This window comes from Pieris napi, chromosome 5, assembly GCF_905475465.1.
Source record: "Pieris napi chromosome 5, ilPieNapi1.2, whole genome shotgun sequence".
NCBI lineage: Eukaryota > Metazoa > Arthropoda > Insecta > Lepidoptera > Pieridae > Pieris > Pieris napi.
Genome location: NC_062238.1, coordinates 8193227 through 8220344, shown reverse-complemented (window position 1 = coordinate 8220344; position 27118 = coordinate 8193227). Strand labels below are relative to the sequence as shown.

Sequence of the window (27118 nt, the reverse complement as noted above, 5' to 3'; positions counted from 1 at the left end):
ATACTTAATCAGGTTTCTGAGAATGAGAATTTCTTAACTTAATTTCATTTTAGTTGTTGAAATCAGTTATTTTGGTTATAGTGTCGTCTATTTGTTTGTATTTCTCTACACTACGCTACGAACAAACTTTAAAATGGTTTTGTCAACTATCATAATACCTAGGTAACACTGAAAATGTTTATAAAATGAAAAACGGCTTAATGTAGAAAGTTGCCAATACTTTTATTTTTAGTAGAAGTAATTTCCGTTCCTCTCTACATATCGTCGCATTCGATGGAATCACTGAGAAAAGCAGTAGGCCCATTCTTCTTTTCGGGTATCTTCTATGGCATTTTCGTACGCTATCACCGCATCTTCAGGGATCGTAAAGCGAATACCTCGAATTTTATCTTTAGTTCTTGGGAATAAATGAAAGTTGCAGGATGCCAGGTCAGGACTGTATGGCGGATGACCGATTATCTCGACACTTGCCATAGTCAACAGTCCGTTTTGCGGAGTGCGCTGAAGCATTGTCGTGGTGAAGGAGGATCCTGCTTCGAGGGCGCTGCTGTCGAATTTATTCTAAGAGAACTGGCAAACAGCGATTGACATACCAGTCTGCAGTAACTGTCCTTCCATCTTCTAGCATAACTATCACGAAATCACCTTTACGACCAAAGAATGAGGCAATAATCTTTTTTTCTTGACTTCTTCCTTTCGTTACATTAGTTGGCCGATCCTCGAAAGGAGACACCCACTGAGCTGATTGGTTTCGGTTCGTAGCAATATATCCAGCTTTCATCACCTGTGACGATGTCAAATATAGCATTTTAGTCACCGCCGTTGAACTTATCTAACATTTGGCGGCACCAGTCCATGCGAAGGTGTTTCTGGTCGTCGGTTAAAGTATGGGGAATAAATCTGGTACTAAACTTCCTGACGCCTAAATTTTCGTGTAATATTTTTCGAACTTGACTCATACCAACGCCTAGGCTTGACCGTATCTGCAGATAGGTCACTCTTTTATCTTCCTCTACCGTGCGTCGCACAGCACTGATGTTATCTTCAGTAGTCGCTATTAAAAGACGTCCATCACGCGAATCATCAATGAGATTGCTACGTCCACGCTTAAACTCGTTAAACCAATTGTAAATAGTGGGACGAAATAGGGCTTCATTAAAAAATGCTAATCCCAGCCTATTATAGGTTTGTTGTTGAGTAAGCCCACAACGAAAGTCATAATAAATCATTGACCGAAAATTTTCTCTCAGGTTCATTTTCACGTGTAACAAGAGTTTTAGATTTGCCGCCAATTCACAAAAACAAATGACAAATGAATGCAATATACTACATTAGGTCACCAAAGAGTTCTAAAATTGAAATTCAAAAAAAGTTTTCATTAGCAATGTTTCTAACTGGCCAGTTCTAAACATTTTCAGTGTTACCCACGTATAAGCTACATATTTTTTATATAAATTAAGAAGACTATGCCACGTTGACCGATACGTGGCGCTATTGAAAATACGTATGACTCATGTTTACTTACGTGAAAAAATCTACATACTCTTTGTATATTTTCAATCTCATTATCTTTCAGAGTATAGTAAAGTTATCAACTCCACAACGACAGCCTGGAGATGACAGTCGATTAAAATCTCCATACTTCCATTATTTAATATAGCTCTAGTACATGTGTTGCGTATTTTTACCCGTAGTATAAAAACTAAGGGTGTTATTAAAAAATCGTCATAAATTTAAAAATGTATAAAAATAATTATTTCGAAAATTGATGAAATAATTTTGACTTGAAATTAATGGTATGTGGAAAATAATAGATATCATAAACAACTTCTGATCCATATGGGCTTCTTAAACCTTAAACCAATCATTAGGAAGCAGCTAGGTGAGGGGTACCAGGTTCGATTCCCGGTTCGAGGGCAAGTTTTAATTTAATTTAAAATTGTTCTCGGCCTTTGGGAGGGTTGTGCGGTACCGGGCGAGTGCCTAAACCGTACATGGAGGACATGGTCGAATTTCTAAAGACAAGCACGAATTATAAAAAATCCTATACTTGAGGCTGGCTAATGCACAAATCGTGCCAGAGCCATAAAAAAAACATTAGGAATCATATTTTAATTGACATTCATACCTGAGGCAGTAAACATAGATAGATGTGGCGATCGAGCCACTGCGAGGGTCAGATTGGTTGATCGAGTGAACGAGGGCCGTGTGGGCTGCGTAGCCTCACACGTGAGACTTATTGCGGCCCTCACGGTGGTCACTCGAAAGCGAAGTGGCCTCCAACTCGATCGCAGCCCGTAGTCATCCGCCGTTGACACTTCGGTGTGGTCGTTCATTGACATCCATTGCTCCATCTTAGGGAATTATACATTCGCTTCTATAACTTATTCATCATAATTTCAAAAAGTAATAAATATTTTCTTATATAATACTAGAGTATTGTATACATTGTTGGTATAGTGGCTTGCGTGCGACTCTCATCCCTGAGGTTCGATCACCGGCTGTGCACCAATGGACTTTCTATGTGCGCATTTAACATTCGCTCGAACGGTGAAGGAAAACATCGTGAGGAAACCGACATGTATTAGACCCAAACTGTCGACGGCGTGTGTCAGGCACTGGAGGCTGATCACCTACTTGCCTATTAAATTTAAAAATCATGAAATAGATTAAGAAATCTCAGGCCCAGACCTAAAGAGGTTGTAGCGCCACTGATTTATTTTAATATAACATATATTACTGGTAATTAAGTTTTTTTTAAAACGTGGAGGCGGGTCACTGAACTATAAGTGCTAACCAGGAGCAACCGCTTTCATTGCCGGCCTCTGAGGAGTCTGAACTGTGTAATTTGTTGAAAGCTTCAAAGTGGTATAGGCCCGAAAATACGTGCAAACTTGTTAGGTAGGTATATAAAACGGTAGCGTGCGGCAAAGAGGTTGCATAAAAAGCGCCCCGTAGACAAAGGATGCAAAGAGTTGCCAAATAATTGTATTCCGATAAATAAACATATTGAAATTTGTATATTTTTTATACTTGCAACATTGAAGTTGACTGGAATTTTGTGTTGAAATATAACTCGCCTCAGGTAACATTATTAAAAACTAAAAAACTTTCAAAAGCAAGAAGCAAGAAGCATCTTACCTTCTCCGGCCTTCCATCGATATACCAAATAATATTTGCTGGAGGCATAGCCGGTCCTGTCGAGCAATTCAGAAGTACATCCTCTCCAACTTGCACGCTCCCCGGTAGGCCCGATATAACTGGGTCTTCTTTTAACGTCACTAAAAGATAATTAAATTTAAATCGACCATAATATTAACAAGTCACATTTTCGTCAAAAATACTAAAAGTACTGGTCTAAGATCCCGATATACAACGACCTTCACCGAGATGCTTATTTAATGAAACGTATTTTATATTTAATTTAATATGTCAATAAATATAATCCATATGGGTTGCCTAGCAAATTTCAGTCCAGAGTATTTTAATTAATATTAAAAAAAAAAAAATTAAACATTTCACCGGTATGATTATTAGATAAATTCTATACCAATCGAAAGTATGAAGCCCATAGAATATGCAAACGTTAGGTTGTTTTTAATCAATTAATTATTTATGTGTATATTTTTATGTGACACTAAAGTATATATACATCTTTAGTAAAAAAGAAAGTTATAGTGATACATATATAATACTACCCTGATTAAAAATATTGATTGAAAAAAATTAAAAAAAATTACTACATGCAAATTATAAAAAAATATTTTTTTTTAAATATTAATTAATCATACTCATTAAATAAGCATCTCGGTGAAGGTCGTTGTATACGTATATCGGGATCTTATACTATACATGTTGTATTAGAAGACATTAATAGCACAGAGTATTGATAACTCGTAATCATTAATATATCAACTGCGTTGCAAAAGGCAAAAAGTTGAACAATGCTGAACTTTATTTTATCTATATCTTAAACAGATAGATCTGCTGAATCCTTTACGGAAAAACCCAACTAAATATCAGTGTAATTATTCTAATAAGAAAATAAAAAATATCGAGAAAGAATAGTGTATGAGTGCAAACTGAGCGTAATTAAGAGCGGGTCAGTAAACGAGAAAAGAATCAGGGGACTAGACAAGATTATTGTGGGTTGAAATATAACAGTATTTTATAACTGGGGTTTGTAGTCATTGTTTGTTGTGTACATTACTGAATTAGGTCTAATTATTACTGCTAAAGAAACTACGCGTAATAAGCCTTAACACAGGCCACAACAACTAGTAGTAGTATTTTTTTTAATGGTTTACGGGGGTATACGAGACGCCCAAAAAGGGCAGACATCGCATCCCCTGGACACCTGTTTAAGTGGGTGCGTTGCCGGCTTTTAGTATTAGGTATATAGTTAGTAATAATACACGTACCAGCCACCGTTAAATATTTTGTCTGATTCACAACTTCAAACCTAGGCCCTTCTGTCGATACTTCACATGTGAATGATATCCTCGTGTTAAACCGCTTCGGTAGAGCCACACTTATTGAGCACTTGTTCTCGTCACATGTACCCCTGGTAACGCCACCGGTTGTGTTAAATGTTCTTGTTGAGGGCTGAAGAATAAAGACAGTTAAATGTTGTTTTCATATATATATTAATGAGAATAAAAGAATTTTAAATATTTACCGGTAAACATTGTGTTACCGGTAAATATTTAAAATAATTAATCCGTTGCTAAATTCTGTCAAGAAGCTAATGGTAAATCTATCTTTTATATTCAACAGGCATCATTAGAGACGGAGGGATGGAACGGGCTTTGTATAGTATGTTACTAGTGTGGACGTGTTAAGGCCGATTTACATTATCTTAGTGTTTAGGAGAGTGCTTTAGGATAGTCCTTTAGTTGAAACATGTAAACGCTACTTGCTTTAGTAAACGCTACGCTAAAGAACTTGCCTTTCAAGTTGTACTAAAGCACTCTCCTAAACACTAAGATAATGTAAATCGGCCTTTAGGTCCGTCTCACTTCCCTCGGACAAGCAAAAAAGCTGGCACGGCCGCTGAGCAGGCGGAAAATAATAAACGGCCCAAAAATATGTATTTCGTCCAACTTTCGTTTTGGAATAGAGACTCTTTAGTCGTGGCGTTCCAGTGCAGGCACTAATTAAAGATTTAAGTTGGCCTCAGGCAGATAGTAAGTATTGCAATAACAACCTTACTCAAGTCAACAAATAAGTATTGCAATAAAGCGAGGAATGCTGCCAGCAATAAAGGTACATTGCCACAGGGACCAAACTTTTTAAATTTGTTTTAATTTATTATCTACCAATTTTTAATAATATATAATTATTATTCTTTAGATTCTAATCAAATTGGATGAATTTTTATTATATGATAAAAAATGTTGTTATTTGAAGTTTCCTTATCATATGAATTATCGTATAATCATGCGTTAAATATTTTTGCTGTATATATTAAACAATACATCCAACAATCAAGGTTTGTATCAATTGTATGATGTCCCAATAAAAAGCGTACATATCAGCAAACATACAATCAGCTATGAGTACGATAGTTAGGATAACTTTATCAGACACATTCACTCTCTCGATGTGAAAATCGATAATTTCCTTGAACAAAGGGGTAGAAAAAAAAATCCTTTGAAAATGGCTCGGCTCACTAGTTATGCTATAACTGAATTTTCAGTTTCATTGGCGTTGCACGGGAAAAGTGTGATAAAATATTCTGTTCGCGGCATAAATTGAGGGAAAATGAATTTATAATTAGACTATGTTATTGACTAGCTTGCTAATACGGCTGTTGGCGGTGATTTTGCCTGGGTCTTGGTATTCTAGATTATATTAACAATAAAACTTCTCAAACGTACAGAGAAATAATACTTTTTAATAACAGTCTTATAAAAGGGACAAATTTTTTAGTAAGATTTTTAATGTGAATAGTGGCTTATAATCTCGTCCGAAGCCGGTGTATTGTAACCCTCAATGGAGCATGGGCAAAACACGTGTCTGCTTCGGTAACACCATGTAATTCATTTTATAAATTCAACGTCAGGCGCTGATCAAAAATGCATTGGCTCCCGCCAGGGGCTGGTTGAAAACTGCATATAACGCTAATATTTATACTGATATTATTTTTTTCCTACTAAGTATTACATTCCTTTTTCTTTCTTTTTTTTTTGTGAATGAGGCGGAAACTAGCTGCTGTGGTCTCTGGCAGAAGGACCAGCGCTGTGAACATTCTGCTACTCAGTATAATGCTGAGCCAGGACCAATTACATCCATAGCACACACGCATTGCACACTTGAAACGAACCGAATGGTAAAAGGGTTTTTTTATATATTTCTCTCATTATATTTTTTATTTAATTTTTTTCTTTGATTATTGTTATTTTGTGTTTTTATGTGTGTGTTTTTGTTTGTAATATGATATGTGTCTAATAATATGCAGATGTAATAAAACAATCACTTAATATAGTCTTTACATTCTAACAAGTGGTATACAAGCGTGTTTATTAACTACACTAAGAGCACTTTAAAACTTTAAGTATTCAAGTTTAAAGTTTGTATCATAAAATGCAAAATAAACTGTTATTTGCAGGAAAAAACGGCATATTTTCCTGCGGAATGGAGATCTCAATTTTCTCGTCACTTAGATATTAAATTTATTCCTGCTGTAGTACGACGTATATTAAAAAATGTCCGTTCCTCACTATGTCTCTATTAATTACCATTTACTCTGGAGAAAACAATGTGAGAAATTAAACCAACCTGTTGCCCAGGCATGTATCGAAAGATTTCGTTGTTATCACGATACCACTTCACGGAGTGGAGGGCTGGATCCCCTCTCTCCTTGACGTAGTGGCAAGCGAGATACGCGTCCCTCCGGGGGTCACCATACTGCGGTACCTCCAGGTATGTTATGTTATGAGCGGTGGCTATCACTGTAAAGAGAAAACTGTAGTTAATTGTTTCACTCAAAATGTGTCGGTGGATAAAAAAAATAAAACTGTCGAACAAGAATTAATTAAAAACTAGTTTTAAATATAATAGCACGTGTAGTTTACCTAGTATCGAATCATTTAATGTAATACGGATGAATGGCGGCAAACACGCGGTCACAGATTATAACACACAGACTATAAAATTTGAAAAATGCCATAGACCACAGAAACTGCACATCTGATAGAATAATTTTATTATGGAAACCTTTGACGTGCATCCTAATTAACACTATTAGAGTTCGGTTTAAGAAAGAAGTCCCACAGATGCGCTGTGATCGTGCGACGGAATGTTGCCAGCATCGATTAATTTCAACTCGCTAAAATTCTTGTGCTATTTTATTTACAAATATCAAATATAAAGTAAAACTATAAAAATATAAAGTAAACTAAGTAGAGTAATTGAAGTAAAATTAATTTTTAATTATTTTTATAATTACCTACGTAGGTTAAGAAAACTGTTATGTTTAGGTTTTAATCAACGATTTAGTACTTCATAAAGTGAAAAGTAAATAAAAAATAAGTCATGTAATTTAAGATAGAAATGGGTACATAGGTTAAAAACACATATTTTGAGTTGAATATTTATTGCATAATTATGATAAATTATTCATGAGTTATTTCAGGCATACTGAATGCACGTCAGTGTCGTGATCTGACTCGAGTATCGTTGTATTTTTTTGTGGAAATTATAAATTGGTCCCTTCCTTTTTATATAAAACTATAATTTTTATAATATTCTTCTTCCAAATGTTCTACATTTTGACATTAAGTTCGCCAAAGTTAAATCTTAAATGTATCTGGCATCAATTTTACAATTTCTTTAGGCTCTTTCATTATTACACAGATAGCCAATGGCCCAAAAACAATTACAGTTTTTTAGTGTCAGTGCCATATATTGGCTCATTTTTGAAGTTATACTTCTTTAGGCACGTTATGAAAAATTGATGAGAGTGAAATTTTACGATGCGCGCGCACCGTGACACAAAATAACAAGATGAAGTTGCCCACGGAAGATGCTACGGCATTCGAATAAAAATAGAATTTATGTTACACTTAATGTAAGAGAATTATAAATATATATTTTCTAAATTTTTCAAATGTAAACTGAACTTTATTGACTATAATTAATGACTCCTTTTCCCGTCTTTGAATGTTTAATTGTAATAAATTATTTGTATGCAATCAAAAACTATTTTTAATAATGCCATAGAAGTATAACTTCTTACGCGCGTACATAAGTACACGCACCCTTCCAAATCAAATGAATCTATATTTTCTGACTGGCATCTTGGGGCTTTAATTCTTGCACCAATTGTACTTAGGGATGAAGCTTTAGGTCTTTGCGTAAAATGCGGTGTAAGATCTATGCAAATTTGAAACACTAGCGTAAATAAAGTATAAATGTAAACTTTATTTTGAGATACCAGTTATATAGCATCCCTCGGTAGAAACGAAACGCCGACATCACGGCAACAATAGTATTTGCGGGATCTTTTCTATGTTATTAATGTAGCACAGATTAATTAGCGGGTTACCATGACAACGAAGCAACAATTTTGTACATTTTAAAATACACCAAGTCAACTCCATTTTAATAGCCTTACACAAAAATCATATTATCGAAAGTCAGTCTGTTACTGTCAGATTTTCCAATTCTCAATTCCGACGCGCCCTGTCAGAGGCAGTCTCGTTAGCGCTTATCAAATCTGTTGCCACAGAATAATATAATCAGTAGATAATGCCTGGAAATAGTTTGACGTAAGATCATAATTATGCTGAAATCATTCGCTTTCTGGATTTTTATACAATATTTAATCTTCTTATTATTTTTTACAAAAACTATTTTAGAGATTTTGATGACCATATTGAAGATTTTACTCGTATCTTTAGAAAGAAAGAAAGATATAGTAGAGTTTTTCCTACTGTTAATTCAATCTGTGGCATTGTGATGGAGTTGCGGAAGCTCGGGTTGATGTAGCGAAATCACGCATAAGTTTTACGGTTCTTTAAACCAGACCGTGAATTTTTTACACCAATATTGATATTCACATGTGTACCTACTTTTTTAAAAGTTCTACGTCAAATATAATGTTGCTAATTTCTAAAAAGAAACAGCGATAGAATAGCCTTAAAAAGTTATATTATTACAATTACTCTAAATTAACATTTACTGACATTAACTGACTGAATAAAACGTGATATTGTTTTAATTAAAAGTAAATTTAATTATTATTTCATATTTTAATTAAAACAATCGTTAAACGTTACTATTTAGTACAAATTGATTTTGTCAACTTGTGTAAATGAAATACCATTTTTTTAAGTTTTATCTTATTTGGTTTAAAGATGTATCCAATTTTCTGACATATGACAATGTCAAAGATTGACATTTGACGTTTTCTATTAAAATATCGGAAGCACAGATTGATAATATATTACCTTAAAGAACGTGTAAACCTTTCTAGTACTAAAACTATCGACATCACTTTAACATTATGTAGTCCTAGTACCATTCTAAAAACATTCTGTAATAATAAACACACGAATTCAAACATTAAAAAAATAATGTTGTTATTGGGAAAAGCTCTTCAGCATTAATAAGCAGCAATTGTCGATAATTCTAGTAGTCAATTACCATCGTCCGTGTATCAAAACAAAGCAAATGTATCAAAACAAAAATAATTGAAGGCTTTGTGACGTAACCACTAACCATGCCTTAAAGTTAGTTTTATGAGTGTGAACCTGTGTCAGGCACAGATGGTTTATCACCTACATGGCATGGAATTTAGATTATACATACATTACCCCTTAACAGATTAGTATGAATAAGTTTTAGGCTTAGGGTTGATCTCCCCACTTTTTTTTTCCTTTATGGCTCTGGCACGGTTTGTGCATTAGCCAGCGTCAAGTATAGGATTATTTATAATTCGTGCTTGCCTTAGAAATTCGACCGTGTCCTCCATGTACGGTTTAAGCACTCGCCCGGTACCGCACAACCGGGAGGGTTGTGCGGTACCGAAAGGCCGAGAACAAATTTAAATTAAATTAAAACTTGCCCTCGAACCGGGAATCGAACCCGGTACCCCTCACCTAGCTGCCACTTAATAAGACCGCTAGGCTGGCTATGAGGCCCCTTAACTTTACCTTAAAAGCATTTTTAAAATTGTAAAACTGACGTTTGGCGTACTTTACAGCGTCTTTACCTCTAAGATGTCTGCAGTAACAGCTGAAGCTCTTATCGCCACTTATTTCCTTGAAGTAATATTTATGATGAGTCTGTTAAAGTGTTAAATGTTATCGTAAAATACACATTTAAAAAATCTCATTTTTTCGTGTGTCTTGCCCACCACCACACCACTCTGTCTTCTTCATTAGACTATGAGGCCCCTATCTCACCACTTAAACAAAAACTAATTCTCGTTTCAGTCTGCTAAGTTTAAACACAATCCGAATTTTGATTGAAAAAGGTTAAACGTTCAATAAAATATACCCTAGTTGATGTAACGTCGAAACTATAAATAAATTTTAAATTCAACAATAAACAAAACGAACGGGATTTGACGGCAATTGTTTTGCATTGTTTGCTTTAAATATTTGGAATAATTTATTGCGATATTATTTTAACTTCAGTAAGTGGAATATTGACAACAAATCGGATTAGCGCTGCCCTCGTTAGATAAGCGAATATATTAGTTGACTATCGCACTAATTTAATTAAAATTAAAAAGGGTTTGATGTTTCTCCTTCACGCGCTACTGATTTTGATTAAATTCTCGACAGAACACTACTAGAACATCACATTCTCGAACACTCAAACTTTTGTTTTCTAATTGAAAGCGCACATGAAGTTGCATGGTTAATGAAAACCAGCCATGCTTTTGATTGGTTATCTAATAGGTTTAATTTGGTACTATTGAGTGATCACGCTAAAAAAGTCATAGTTTTTTAGTGCCTATGTTTATTGAAGTGAAACTTCTTTATCGGGGTTGGAAAAAAATTTAGAGTAACATTTTTCGGTTGCGCGTCACATGTTTCGGTTACGCGTCACATTTGACCGTTACGCCTTTTTCTCGTCCCTACCACGGTTGATTCGAAGAGATTCTAAACCATTAATAACAAAAATTTATAATAACTATAACAATGATACTAAAAATTATATTACAATTTATGAAATTCTGTAATAATCTTAGTGGTAATAAGGTAAAATGAAATAATTGTATTATTTGTATTCAAGTCTGTGATATTAAAAGCCTTTTGTTAAACTTTATCTAATTTCACTTTATTTAACCAATTTCTGTAAAGTTATATAGAAAATTTGTCGAAAAATAAGGTCATAAAGAAGTTTCACTTCTAACGTGTGTACACTAACTAGTACACGCACATTTTTTTTTATTCAGAAGATTTACAGCATAATAAACAGAAATAGATTTATGTATATATACTAGCTGACCCGGCTAACTACGGTCCGACTAACAGTCTAATAATATCGTGTTAACTTTAGTTAAACTTAATTTAGAATTTCATTAAGGTAATAACATTAATACAACTTTTTTTGAAAATTCAGAAATGTTTTATTGCTTAACATCGGCCAGCCGATCTTGAGTTATAAATGGTGTAAGTAACACGACTTTATTTTATATATTTCTCGCCAACTCACCATTAGACAGTATGTGAGTCGACTAAAACGTCACCATATTCTAGAGCTAGAAGACCGGCAGTACCTTTAGACAGAAGATGATTAGATGCTTCCAATGGGAAGTCACTCCACATGACAGCACCACACAAAAAATTCGCTCATAGCCTTAGGGCTGATTGCACATAACCGCAGAAAAAAAAATTTAGAAATACATATATGTCAGGGAATGCTTCGATTATCAGGAAATGTTCTGTCCAGTCAATTTACCGTTGTATTTTATTCTTACTTTTGCTTATCATTGAGATTTTGTTTGTATAACTTTTAAGATACATTATTTAATTTGATGATTTGTTTTGTTGTTATTTAAATATATTAAATAAATTATTTAAAATAATAACTTAATAATGGTAGACTATTGTTCGAGGGGTCGAGGCGCCATCTTGACTTATGACAGTGTGTACGGATTAACGCGACAGAATTCTTTTGTTGATTCGGTAAAGCATGGTGGTAAATAGAGGTTGAACCGAGTTGGGTCTAAGAGATTTGTGCTTGATAGTACCATCGGTGCCTTGAACCCGCTGCTCATTATAATTTAGGCTAAAGTGTCGTTTGAAGTGGTAAAAGGAAACAACTTAAAATTAAATATTGTCCCATCTGTATCCGTCTCTTTTGTGCCCACACTTTTCCCACATAACGCCCGCTAAGCCCACTAATGACGATGCTATCTAAGAAGGCAATATTTCTCCGACATATAAATAACATTGCAAGCCAATTAAAAATCTTCACATATAGTTTTTCTTAAATGACAGGGAAACATGCCAAATATTTTGATTGTACAACAAAAAAAAAATCGGTTGTCTGTAAAGTCGGTTTACTGACAATACTTGAACGTGACAACGTCACGAATCGCCCACGCAAGTAGGAGAGAGACAGATGTCGAACGCTGAAGAACGCGGAGTCCGATTGTTCCTCTCTGTCGCTTCGCGCTCTCGCTGGCACTTCAAGCCTTAAATGGAACGCCTCAGAGCGAGGTAACGCCGCATGAGTCATGTTTTTTCGTGCGTGCAGCCGGCTCCATCGATTTATAAGACGTTGTCACGTCAAAAACATAATTTAATTTAGTTGTCAATGAAGGGTTACGAAGTATATTCATTATCATCGAAATAATTTTGTGTCAGAGCTCTCCTCGCTCCACACTCGTGGCGAGCATATCAATGTCAATAGTTAACTCATTAAATCTGTTCGCTGCTCTAAACATAAAGCTGCTCCCTCTATAATTTGTATTTACTTAAGGTATATACCTAAAGTATATATATACTCGTATAATGTTCATGTTTCTTTTTAGTTTTGTTATATGTCAGTTATATTTTATAGTATAATAGTTTTAGCTTTATTAGATTAATAATTAAGTAATGAAACATACACAGACACACACCCGCACACAAACACACAATTTACGCACACACACAATCCCCATGTGGTTTCCTTATATGTCTATCCCTATAAATATTGCAGCCTATGCAATAATAAATGTTTATTCACACTAGATTTTTCTCTACTTTATAGAGGAGACCTGATGACCTGTAACACTGGTACTCTTAACTTTAGCAGGCATCAGTCTCACATTTACACTTTTGATCGTCAAAAAAAAAGAAATGTATATGAAACTTTACATTTAGTGCCAGTTCTCAAATGAAGGGCGTAGAACGAAGGAGAAGAACTTGCAATAAACTCTCCACCACTCTTTTTAATCGCCATTTTTTTTACACAACGTTTGTAAGGAGCTGCAGCCATTACACCATGTTCCACGTTACATCTTAAGTAATTAATAATAATAACATAAATTAAAAACAAAGACTTGTCCTCTATCAGGTGAAATAGTAGCACGCACTTACATTCTCGTGGGAATAACACGCAAACACAATATAGTCGAAATAACTAACATAGTTACACCGACCTAAGTCGAATTGGTTCGGAAATACCCATGGGCAGCTGGTTCCACATAGTCATTGTGCGCGGCATAAATTGCCTTAAAAACTCTCAGTTGTGGAACGACGGATGTGGAGGTGATAGGGGTGGAATTTCGTATTCTGCCTCGACGTCCGATGATGAAACTCAACTGCAAGTATTAATCCGAACAACGCTTCTGAATACTCTTCATGGTACGCATTGTTATTCGAAATACACAGACTAGCAATCTAATTATCCTTAATGTACTCTGCTACAAAATTAAATTAACCGCCACAATTTAGTTGTTATTATTTGCACTAAATCCTTTAGTATCGTACCCATCAGTTTAGCGACAGGCGCAAGTGAAGCTTCACTTTTGTAATCTTGTTACGAAACTATCAGCCTTACACGGATGTAATAAAGCACATTTCACCCTACACTACCTTAAGCCATTTACACACGGCCCACATCGCTTAGTGAACATTTATTAAACGACCTACTGAGGGAAAATATCTTAATAGAGGAAAATCTTGCCATGTATTCTGAGCTTAACTTAGATAAGCCTTAATTAAGGTTCGTATTACCGGGTATCGTTTAGTAAAAAGGTGGTTTCTTAATAATTGCATATAAGGTGTGCATTCGTCATTTGAAAAATACATTCTTCTTGCCCCAAAGCAGAACACTTGAATCGAACCCACAAACCCACAAACATTATGACAGAGGCCGCCGCGCTTTTATAATATTTATCTAATAAAAAGAGTGGCGGTGAGTTCTCTTCCATTCTACGCCCTTGATTTGATAACTGGCAGTAAATGTTAAATTAGAAGCATTTAATATGAATTTCCTTTTGACGTTAATAAGTGTACATTGTGTTACCTAAATGAATAAATGATTTTGATTTGATTCTAACTAAGCATAACACCCTTTTTCGTTTTCTAAATTGATATGTTAACTTATTAAAAACATTATTTATTGCTAAAGTTCTAATGAACTGTGCATATAGCGAAGAACAAAAACAATCAACACTAAATCATAATTTTGTCGTACTGCTTTTGTTATGCAAGTAAATTCACACCCCGTAATCAAGTACAAAAACCACAACTATTAAATTAGTTTCAGCAAAGTTTTTAATCAGTGCAGAGCGCGCAAAACGGCAGCTTCACTCATTAATATGCAGTTGCTATATATTAAATAGCTAACGTTACTTAGAGATTCAGAACGTGTCTTATGAGTTAAGTTCAACATTGATTTGTGTACTGATATTGTAGTTTAAACCTATGCGAGAAATGTGCCTCGGCTTCGAATGTTTGCAAGGAATGGATAAATAAGGTTGTATATTTCCCACATATATGTATATAATGAAATATGATTGTTTAATTATTATAATTGCGGCTCGCGTGCTGTTTGTATTGTGGTGCGGAGCGGACCCTTCAATTGTCATTATCCTTATCCATCATATTTTCTATATTTGCAGGAATTTATTATAAATAAATTGCTTAATTGTTTTATAAAATATTTTTTTAAGCTATTGCATGGATTTTGTCGCGGGCTTTGAGCGCGGCGACCTAATCAAGAAATTCCGTAACGAAATAAACCTAACACACGATGACGTATATAGGTGCGGCCAATACGCGTTAGAGCGGGACAGAACGCATACTGCGTATTCACATCGGTTTAGCGTGATCGGATAGGCGTGTTAGTCTGAGTCTGGTAGAGTGGTAGATTGAATTAATATCAAAGAAAAAAAAATACTAGAAAAAATAAATAAATAATTATATTGCATTAGTTTATAAAAAATGCTATGCAGTAGCTTTACAGCGGCAGTCCCCGAGTGCCACACGTATTTTTTTTTGTTTGATGTATGTTGTATAATGGGTAAAGCTTCCACGATTGTATGAGCCCACTGAAAATCAGTGGTGCTGGTGACAGCAACTTAAAGCTGATTTGAACTCATTTTAGGTTAAAATTATCGTGTTTTTGTACTTTTTCCTGTGGGCATTTGAGATGAGGTGGTTTTGTAGGTAATGGTTTTACGGGGTATTAACTATTAGGCATTTTGTGTATAGTAAAACCTTGACTGTTTTAAGACAAAAAGCGCAAACAAATTTCTTCTTTTTTACTTCCCAAATGCAGTATAAAGAAAATTCACAGGCCATGCAGTTTTACGATAAAAATTGAGTTTATTTATTTTAAACCCTACATTTAAAAACAAGAACACAATTATTGTAATTAAAATAAATCTGTTTATTATTCCAAAATATTATAATATAGGTAGCATAAATATCGGTATCAAAAAATGGTCGGCAGTGATGAGGTATGGAATGCAGTGGTTTCCTTCTCTGAGCGAGTAATGCTACAGAAGGAGTCAGCAGAACGAGAGAGGGAGCGCTTAAGGACTAGGGGTAGAAGACGCGGAGTTAATAGGAGGAGATATGACCATCTCCTACCTCCTATGTAGTGTTGCACCGGAGGTTTTTGAGTGTAACATGCCGTTGAGGTCCCGGCAAAATGTGCGACCCCGGAGCCTCTCACGCGGCTTTGTAGGAACTACTCGAGGTGGTTTTAGTGGGTATTGCCCAACCAGTATTTGAATAGCAGAGATTTTGGTGTAGGTCGAGTCCCACATACCCCTGCACGTTTTATGCGCAAATACATTTCCACTATATAAACACGGATATAAATAAAGGTATAGCATAAATATAGTAATCTCATTGTATTGAATTTGGTTAACAAGTCATTATGTAGACCTATTTGATTGACATTCGCATAAAATATTAATATGAGAACGGTAGCGTTGACTGACAAAATATAAATGCATGTTGTGTCCGGAATGAAACCCAATCATTTGAATGGAATATTTAATATACAATTAATTCCATTAAATTAATTACAATTAATTAATCCGTATTTTAAGTGAAAATTAGTATTTTCATTAGTTTGCTAATTAAATGTTGTAACAATGATCGTAGCTATGTTTATTGTTAACTTTCAGAAAGAATTTAACATTATATTTACAATACTATATATATATATATTATTATTATTACTAGCAGTAACAAGAACGTATTTGATAAATATAAGCCTATAAATTCATATGACCCCTTCAACCTCTCTTTAAAAAATAGTTTTCACATAAGCAAAGGAAAGTATAAGAAAAAGTCAGAAGTAAATGTCTTATAACACCTTACTCAGATATATTACATTGCTGGAACAATATCCCTCCTCCGTTGAAGTGTCTTCAATTAAAGTCGAATTTTAGTCGCACTTATAAGACACTTCTACTTATGCAACAAAAGTCCCACAAAATTTAGTTTTTACCCATAAAACAAACAAATATCTACTTATTTACGTTTATTCTTATTTTTAACTTTTCATTTAATTCTATTTATTATACACCGTTACACACGATTTACTCACACTTCTTTAATATTATTATTTTTTTACTTGGTATTATAATTATTTATTTTATTTTATTAGAGGCGCAAACTAGCTGCTGTGGTCTCTGGCAGAATGACCAGCGCTGTGGAACTTCTCAGCATAATGCTGAGCCAGGGCCAATTACAACCACAGTACACACACATTGCACACTAGAGGCGAACCGAATGGCAAAAGAAAATTTCTTAATTTTAATTTCTAATTTTTATTGTTTGTGATGTCTTATTTTATTTTATGTTTTCTTTATGTATTGTTATTTTGTGTGTTTATGTGTGTGTGTTTTTGTTTGTAATAAATGTTATGTCTATGTCTATGTCTATGATATATCACACAAAGCTCACCTGTGCAATTTTAAAGTTTCTGCGAGGATCGATACCCATAAGAAGATTATACTTCAAAATCAGGTCATTTATTATCAGAATTCTATAAAACTCCACTAAAAGAATCCTCCCGCTCGCTCAAAAGGCTCTATTGAGACGGCAACTCAAAAGAAAGCAAAGTAGTCAAAACGATTCATTTGAAACAGTTCCTATTTTAAATTTTTCATTTACAATAGATTCATTTATATTTAATTAATGATTTGTGCTGAATGAGAATATTAGATGGCATTCTGAATGTAGGTAATCTATTGGTAATGTAGGTTACGTAAGGGGTTATGAGGTTAATAAAGTGTGTTAAATGCGCAACGCGTTAATCTATTGACGGCCACTTTGATTTACGCTATAAAAACATTTAAGAATAATAATAAAAGCCCGCTTAGTTTTCAATTTTATCAAAGTTAGCTACAGCTTAGTTATATACATTTTTTTCTTGTTATTTTAATGTTCTAACTTCCTTTACTACCGTTGATCGGAGCCCCTTCACGGGTAAAACACTTCTCCAGCTAAATTCAGCTCCTCCTGATAAAAAACATTTATAATGTCTTTATTAATAAATGGGCCGCCGTTTTCCACTTTAATTCTGTAGTAGTGTACTGTAAGGCTATATACTATATAGGGTGGTGCCTTTATGGAATGAATTCCCTGAGAATATGTTCGTTTCCTATTCACTGAACTCTTTTAAAAACAAATTAGACGGTTTCGTCCTATACTAAATACATGCATTCTGTTAGTGTGAACTAAATTATAATAATAGCCGATCTCTCTTGATAGACGGACTATGTAATTTACGAAACTCGCGTATTCAACTAACAAACTCGCGGAAAGTATGTTTAAAGAACTTAAAAAAACTAATTTTATTGTCATGAGAACTTCGTTATTATGCCAATTACACTCGCCATCGGGCAGCAGTTTTAATTTTGTAATGAAGTCATTGGGCTTATAATGTGTACAATTTTTAATCTAAAAAATGTATAACATATATGTTACAAATGTAATAAAAAATAAATACTTCTAAAATAATATACATTGAAATAAATAACTAAACTTAACATAAACTAAAGTATATTATTAAAAGGAGTCCCTTTAGGCAAGGTTCCGAAGATACTGGCAGCGTTCCCCCTTTGAATGAAAGAAATAAATAAATATCAAGGCTTTTAAATTATTGGTTTGATAAAATCCTTTGGATGAAAGCTGTTTAAGCTTGCTAAGGAATAGTTATTGGAACGTAAAGAAGGTAAAATAACGGATGAACGGTGTATCGGTCACTGCCGCTAAAGTTTTATATTTAGTTTTAATCCAGTGTGGCTACAACTCTATATGGGTCTTGGCTTTAAATTGCATACGTTTATTCGAATAGTTTATTATCCCGATTATCGATTTTTTACCATAGAAGCAAGTACTGATTGCGCACATAGAAAGAAAATTCCATTGGTTCCGTGAGGATGAGGGAGCACGCTAAAGCTACTAGGCGGAAACCGCTCTCTGATTTATGTATATGAAATCTTATAAACACGTTACTGGTTAGGATATATAATATTGCTATTTGAAGCATATCTTAATATATATAAATTACGTGTCCCGTTGTTTGTCCGCTATGGACTCCTAAACTACCCAACCGATATCAATCAAATTTGCACACCGTGTGAAGTTTGATCCAACTTAAAAGATAGGATAGCTTACATCTCAATTTATACCCGCAATATCATTTTATTGCAAATATTTGTTAATTATTTGATACAATTCTAATAGATGGCGCGGTGTTAAAAGTACCAACGTTTTACATAAGCTATCTACCTTTCACATAAGTTCTCCTACCGTTCCCCTTGAATAGTTTACTACTATGTAATATAACAAAAACCTTAGCCACAGCAACGCTTGGCCGGTCTGCTAGTATCATATATTTTAAATAGTACATACCGTACCAATTAAACGAGTTTCGAGTATGAAAACTTTTTAACCAAACTATAAACTCATTCATCTGATAAAACAACACAATAGGGCTGCTACAAAATTTAATTGGCTATTTAGTTAACAATGTAAACTAGTTTTAGTATTCACACTCCAGTTAGTTAAATCGGGAAGTTTGAACAAGCACTTTGAGTTGTTAATTATATGTATGCGTACAGTTTTTTAAATCAATTAATTACTTTATTTTTTTTCAGAACAGGGGGCAAACCGATAAGTGATAACGCCGTCTATGGACATTCTCAATTCCAGAGGGCTCGCACGTGCGTTGCCGGCCTTTAACTAGCAAAATGACCGTGCCACTGTCAAGTCTGAAGTCATGCGTTAAAACCCCGGTATAGGTCTTTCATTATTCCTTTGCAATTAAAATAAAAGATCGCGAGGAAACCTGTATGACCATTGACCGCAGTATCATTATTATTAGGCATCAAAATATTATATTTTTATGTTTCCATACTTATTATAATACCCATATTTATTAATAACTCATACAGTATTCAAATGCCTATCAGTGAATGGTGTAATCAATCGTGATTAGCTAATATTTAGGAAGCAGGGTTCAAACGATCCAATATGGGTTATCAATTTCAATAATAGATGCTGAAAATACTGTAATTACTCTGTATACTTGAGACTATAGGCTCTATTTGGAGGGTAATTACTACTAGTTTAGTGCAGCTTTATTGCTCTCATATTTTCGTTATAATCTCATGTCAGTAAATATAGTGTTTTTGAAGTGAATCTTCTTTATCGGGGTTGGAAAAAAATTTTGTGTAACATTTTTTCGTTACGCGCCATCTTTTGAAGGGAAACTTCTTTATCGACGTATGGTAGAAATTTTGTAGCAGGTTACGCGCAATGTTGCTTTTTGAAGTCAAACTCCTTTATCGGCGTTGGAAAAAAATTTACACACATTTGTCACATTTTTCGGTTACGCGCCATTTTTTTCTTGTCCCTACCACGGTTGATCCGAAGAGATTCGAAGCCATTAGTAACAAAAATATATAATAACGATAACAATGATAGTAATACTAATAATTCTATTACAATTAATGAAATTCTGTAATAATCTTAGTACTACATAGTACCTAGTACAGTAATAAGTTAAAATGAAATAATTGTATTTGTATTCATGTCTATGATAATAAAAGCCTTTTGTTAAACTTTATCTAATTTAACTTTATTTAACCAATTTCTGTAAAGTTGCATTATAGTAGATCATTTTTCGAAAAATAGGGTCATAAAGAAGTTTCACTTCTTACGTGTGTACACCTAGTACACGCACACATTTTTTTTATATTATAGAACAGTGGTATTATACGAGCCAAGGTTATCCATTTTGCTCACTCAGGCTTTCTTATCGTCGGAGTTACGCCCCGATAGTATTGCCAGACGTTGGCACTTTCTTTGACTGTTACATTTCATTCATTCGTTACATAGCATAACATTTCATTATTTCGCTTATATTATTGTTGGACGCAGTGGTTAATATAGAGTAAGACTAAAATCCTCTATTATTTAAAGCTTCCCGATGACCCAGGAACGGTACAGGTATTATTAATTATTTATTGACCAATAAGCTTTATGAAGCTAAGAAGCTATTATAGCTTTTAGCTGTAAATATAAATATTAAAGCTTGTCTTTTCTACTATTATATTCTTTACATTCTCTCTCTTTAATCGGCAGCTCATGTCTGTCGTAGTCAGCAAGGAAGCATCTGGAGAGGACTATCTGTTTTTACCGGTTTCTATCCAGCGTCTCTCTTATGACAGTGTTTAGTTTTGAGGACGATGAGTCTTTCACGTCTTTGATCGATCTGGTGGGTGAACGACCACGTGAACTTTTGCCTTCTTTGTTACCAACCACGTTCAGTTAGTCCCAGTTCTCATCGCCTCTGCGCATTGTATTGCTGAAATAAGATATTCGCTGTAGGCATATGGTAGACAAGTGAGTCCGTATGCGGTGTTGGGTCAGGATCGATGTATTGGGGTGCTTCTGCAGCATTATGAGCATTCGCCGCCAGCAGCACATATCAAAGGCATCGATCGATTCTTTGCCTTTTTCGAGCCAAGATACCACGTCTTCAGACAGGAAGATAGGGAATACTAGAGCCCATATCAGTTTTATTTTGGTTTTGATACCAATTCCTCTTTTCTTCCAGATGTAGCCTAAACGTATCATGACGTCTTTAGCAATGCCGTTTCGCCTTTTTATCTCGAGTACAGAGCTGCCGTCGTTAGAGATTTGGGATCTGAGTTATATAAAGCGGTCGACGATACTGATGCCAGGAATGTTGCAAGTGACACAAGCTTGAGATAGTGTGATTATATTAATGGACCTTAATTGCAGAATACCTGCAGCTGAGTTTTAACATCGGATGTCGAGGCAGAATATGAAATTCCACCCGTATCACCTCGACGTCCGCCGTTACACAACACAGCGTTTTTAAAGGCAGTTTTTGCCGCGCACCACTTTGTGGAACCAGCTGCTCACTGAAGTATTTCCGAACCAATTTGACTCCATTTTTCCTTATTGTATAGGTACCAATCTCATCCAGGTCTTAGTCTTTCCAGCCATTACAATGATTTCATGGGCCCACCTTTTAAACTGCCTACCTCTGTTTCTTTTATGGCCTCTTGTTTGCTATGGTTTTACAATTTCGCTTCATTTATCTGCTCGTCTTATGGTATGACCAGCCCATTTCCATTTTGTTTTATTTTATATGTAACGTCAGCAAACACAGTTTTATCTCTTAAATTCTTGTTACTTATTTTGTCAATTTTCTTTTCTTTATAATACTTATTTCCATTGCTCTCTGGGTTACGCTTGCTTACTTGTGCATACATTCAGGTTTTTGATCCTATTTATACAGGGCACATGGAGAGGTGACTAATGTTCGCACTCTAAGTGGGTCCTAGTTGCCATCGCATTTTCCATATATTGTTTGACGTGTTAAGTGTATTTTTACATAATATATGTTTAACTATAGCAAAATAGGTTTCTAACACAGGTATAGATGTATTTCACATTTATGGTCATAGTAATGGCTATGGTGTACAATCCTGGGAAACCCTCGTTTACCAACGACTCAAAAATGAGCCATAAATTTATGAAAATATGTGTTATAATAATAAATTTCAATAATTTGTAAATGTATAGCTGCTAGGCAACAGTTAATATTATCTGTAATTAAAACAATTATTACTTTGTGTGAATTTCTTCTTAATTTTCTCAGATTTATTTTGCCTAGGCAGCGTGAACATAACATAAAACCTATAACGTGTGTAAATAAATTAACGTGAATTAAATGAATTATATTTAATTCAATATAAAAGTAAGTAGAGATAAGTAAAATAAGACATGTAGTAAAACTATTATTAAAGTGTATCTTTTTATCACATCAATACCGATAAAAAAGAGACAAATCAGTACTACACAGTATACTATTACCGGTTTTTATTAATAAGGAAAGTAGATAACCCTTTTTCCAAATTAAATATTGAGATGAAACAGTTATTCCTTAATTGACTCCGAAAAGCGTTTGGTGATTAATTCCGGTTTTAGCAGTTTTAGCTTTGTGAAGTCAAAGCGTGATAAACAAAATTCCCTCTGCCTAAGGCGCTCTGTACCGACCTTTGAAACAGAAAATTGCTGCTATTTCAAATATTTGTGTGAATTTGGAAAAAAAATATAATGAATATTTACGTTACAAATCGCATCTAAACACAAGAGTTATTTAATTATGTTTCTATAAGCGCCTTTAAACGTTTGTTCTAAGAATAATGACGTCTTCAGGCAGTTCTACCGGAAACTGCTATGTTAATAGTTTAGCTTTAGTAGTCTGAAAAATAAAAAACATATATTCACATACTCTAGAGGAATAAAACACCAGTTGCCTTAGATTACTGTATCTGTTTCGTGATATATTTTTTTATTTATTAGGCAAGTAGGTGATCAGCACCCTTAGTCTAGTCGACAAGTTGAAAATGGTACAAAATAGAGATACTGCTCTTAAAATTATGTGCGATAGCTCATTGGATCCGGAATAACGTCTAGAAAAATGTGCCAAAAGCGTGTATTAGCACATAAAAAATTGCAAAACTTGTAAACAATTAAAGATGAAAAAAATGGCATTTCGTTTTTTGCCAATATTTAATAAACTATTCATATTTAAGCAATTTTAAAAAAAGATTCTGAAAGAAATTAATTAATGTGCCGTACTCGCTTTTGACGCCACGCGCGCATCCTAAAAATGTCACGCGCAGACCTATTTTCAGCGTTAAATTAAAATTATAAATAATGGAGATAGAGTTCCGGGAGTCAGGAGTTTTTTATTGGAAATTTCCTCTTCTTTCAGAAATTTTTTGAAATTTCTTTCTTACTTTCTTTGAATAGTTTATTAAATATTGGCAAAAAACGAAATGTCATTTTTTTTCATCTTTAATTATAACTTTTGCAATTTTTTTATGAGTTAATACACGCTTTTGGCACATTTTTCTAGACGTCATTCCGGATCCAATGAGCTATCGCACATAATTTTAAGAGCAGTATCTCTATTTTGTACCATTTTCAACTTGTCGACTAGACTTCCTGTGCCTGACAGACGGCGTCGACTTTACGGGTCTAAGACATGCCGATTTCTTCACGATGCCTTTTTTCACATTGGCATTGTGAGCTTCCATGGGCATCGGTATCACTTAACATCAGATGAGCCTCCAGCCCCTTTTCTATAAAGAAAGTCATATATCAAATATACATAGAAAAAAATGAAATAGGCCGGGAATTGACCTACGACCTCAAAGATGAGAGTCAAATACTCAAGCCACTAGGCCTACACTGTTCAATTAGACTAATATAGGTCATAACAAAACAATATAACTTCTTTCATTTCACTCTGTATGTTGGTTGGTTTTCATTAAGTATCAACATACATATATCTTTTAATATAATATATTTAACTAATACCTACTATTAACCCCTTTGTTTTTTGTTTATAATGCATAGCCGCAGGTGGTTACATCATTTAAGCTCAGAAAAGCTCACCTCAACATTATTTCAACGAACAAAAGGATACAATTTCAAAAATAAGTCTAACTTTCAGAAAATAGGAGTCGACGCCAACAAAGAATAGTCGTATATTTCACCATACAAAGGGAGAAAAGAAGACGTTTTAATCTGTTAGGTGTTCTTAGAAAAATTTAAAATTATTTCTCTTTGTTTTTTCTCAAGAAAAATAGTAACGTTTACTTTGCAGATAATTCAATGGCATTTAGAAGCTTGTAAATATTATCTGTTTAATACGTAGTGCCGCGAACTGATTGTTAAATGGTATATATTTCATCTGTATTATATATTTTAGTTTAATCTACAAATATCATACGATTAGATGTCAAATTTTTCTTTATATAAATTGATGAGTTAGTTATTTTATTATTGAATATTATAAACAGAAGTGAAATAATTACATACTAAATCACATTATACCCAGACCTTGCTATGTTTCATTAATATATTTTCCTTCTTCTTCACGTATGTTTAGTAATTGGGGTAAAACCTCCATATAATACTGATTTCTCACATGAACGAATTACGAATAATAAAAATAATAATAATCTTTATTTTCTTCTCTCACATATACATACAAGGTTTTTATGATTAAACTAAGATGATAACATTAGGAAGTGTATGTGAGAGACTGGTCTCTGTAACAGGAGACCTGAGTCACAGATAGCCAGTCTCTCCACCACCGGACCGGAACACGTACAATCATGTCATTGTCATAAGATACAATAGAAGAAAATAAGTATTAAGTGCTAAAAGAAAACATTGCAAACGGAGTCTTAAAAACAATTTTGGTGTGTGTGTGTGTGTATGTGTGTGTGTCTCTCTCTCTCTAAGTGAGTGGGTGTGTTACAATGAATAAGAAACACTGAAATCAAAGCTAAGGTGTATAGATTAAACAGATGGGATAAACTGAATTACTTACTTTGTTTGTTGAGGTACTTTACATTGTCTAAGGGCTAGACTAAATTTTATTTACCAGGTATTTTCCTTAAAGTTATATTAAATCTGTATTTAGAGTTTTACAAAAGTGTAAAAATATATCCAGGCAATTTTAATTTTTTACAAAATAATTTATATTTCGTCACAATGATAATTTCAGTGTTTATCAATTCGAACGTATCAACTTTACAATTTCTAATATTGTTAGAAATAGAACATATTTATAACAATATTAGAAGATATTTATTATATTTTACGCAGCCTTTGTATTATATGGTAACGTATTATATTGCTAAATAACGTCATAAACATACCATAGTTTTTGCGCATACCAAAAATATTTCGCGACTAGGTAAAAATTTAAAATTCCTTTCATCACCAGCACTTGTGTTTGCATAAAAAACATATTAAGATAGTTGTTAAAACTCGAATAAAATGCAGACAGCGTAATAATTAAAAACTTGGATACACCAAACCGCGGTTTTTATTCTGCAAATATGAATGTGGGGATTTTTTGAAAAAAGAACACAAATAGTTTTTATTCAAATAGTTTTGTTCACAAATGAGGTCGCATAGATTTTCTACTGCATACTTATACATTGTTTCTTGTAAGTGTTACAAATTGTATTAAATTGTTATTATAAAGTTCAAAACCGTTATTATACTACCTTAAGTTATACTTTTTACATAACCGAATCCTGCGATATCAGATTAATGAATTAATAAATATACAAGAACTTAAACATTAATAGACCCTTCATACACGCAATTCAAAGGACCAGTTATTAATTAAAAATGAATTTATCTTGGAATAGGACTTTTCTATTTTGAGTTTTAAACTCGTTTAGATGAAATAAGGACGGGTCACTTAGCTTTTGACCCGTTTCTTGACCTAGTAGAGCAATTACGTTAAAACCAAGAAAACGTGTCTCTAGTCATTTCTATATAACATTGATCTAACTTGTATGATATTGCATACGTTTTAATCTGGCTATATTAGGCATTTGTTTTTCACATAATTAAAAATCATGACACGAAGTTTTCCATTTGATGTTGAAATCTTAATGAACAGTCTTTTATGTATTTTTATTAACTTGTATTATAAACAATTCATTCAAGAGGTCAGACTTTAATCAAAATTTTGGTCTGCTATAGGTAAGTCTCGTCAATCCAATCCAATTATTATATCATTTAAAATGGAAACTAGTAAATACTTTACCACAAAATTTTAGGGCTGTATTATAGGTTAAAAGGCCGGCAATGCACTCGCGAGCCCTTTGGCATTCAGAGTGTCCATGGGCGGCGGGTCACTTAACATCAGGTGAGCCTCCTGGCCGTTTGCCCCCTGTCCCATAAAACAAAAATGTGTGCGTGTACTATGTGTACACACGTAAGAAGAGAAACTTCTTTATGACCTTATTTTTAGAAAAATGATCTACTATATGCAACTTTACAGAAATTGGTTAAATAAAGTTAAATTAGATAAACTTTTAACTAACAAAAGGCTTTTATTATCATAGACATGAATACAAACAACAAATGAATCTTCTTCGTCAACATCAAATGAATCTTCAATTGTTGGCAATTCAACATTGGAGCATGAACGGCCTTGACAGTTAGTACATGCTACAGAACAAAACAGTCCAACTTTTTTGCAACCACATTTAGCACTACATCCCTTTTTACAGTTGCAAAAAATAGTGTTTAGTAGTTTTTCTGGTGCAGGTGGAAGTAAA

The 27118-nt window shown here is 33.9% G+C and overlaps 1 protein-coding gene across 1 annotated transcript in view; it reads right to left on the bottom strand.

The window, feature by feature from the left end:
• LOC125049790 overlaps positions 1-27118 on the bottom strand; it is a 44819-nt gene that overhangs the window by 4589 nt on the left and 13112 nt on the right. The window contains exons 2-5 of the mRNA XM_047649247.1: positions 6781-6953; positions 4422-4605; positions 3142-3281; positions 2129-2354 (exon numbers count right to left, since the gene is read on the bottom strand). Of these exons, the coding sequence (XP_047505203.1) occupies positions 2129-2354; positions 3142-3281; positions 4422-4605; positions 6781-6953 (723 nt within the window). The remainder of the gene's footprint in view (positions 1-2128; positions 2355-3141; positions 3282-4421; positions 4606-6780; positions 6954-27118) is intronic.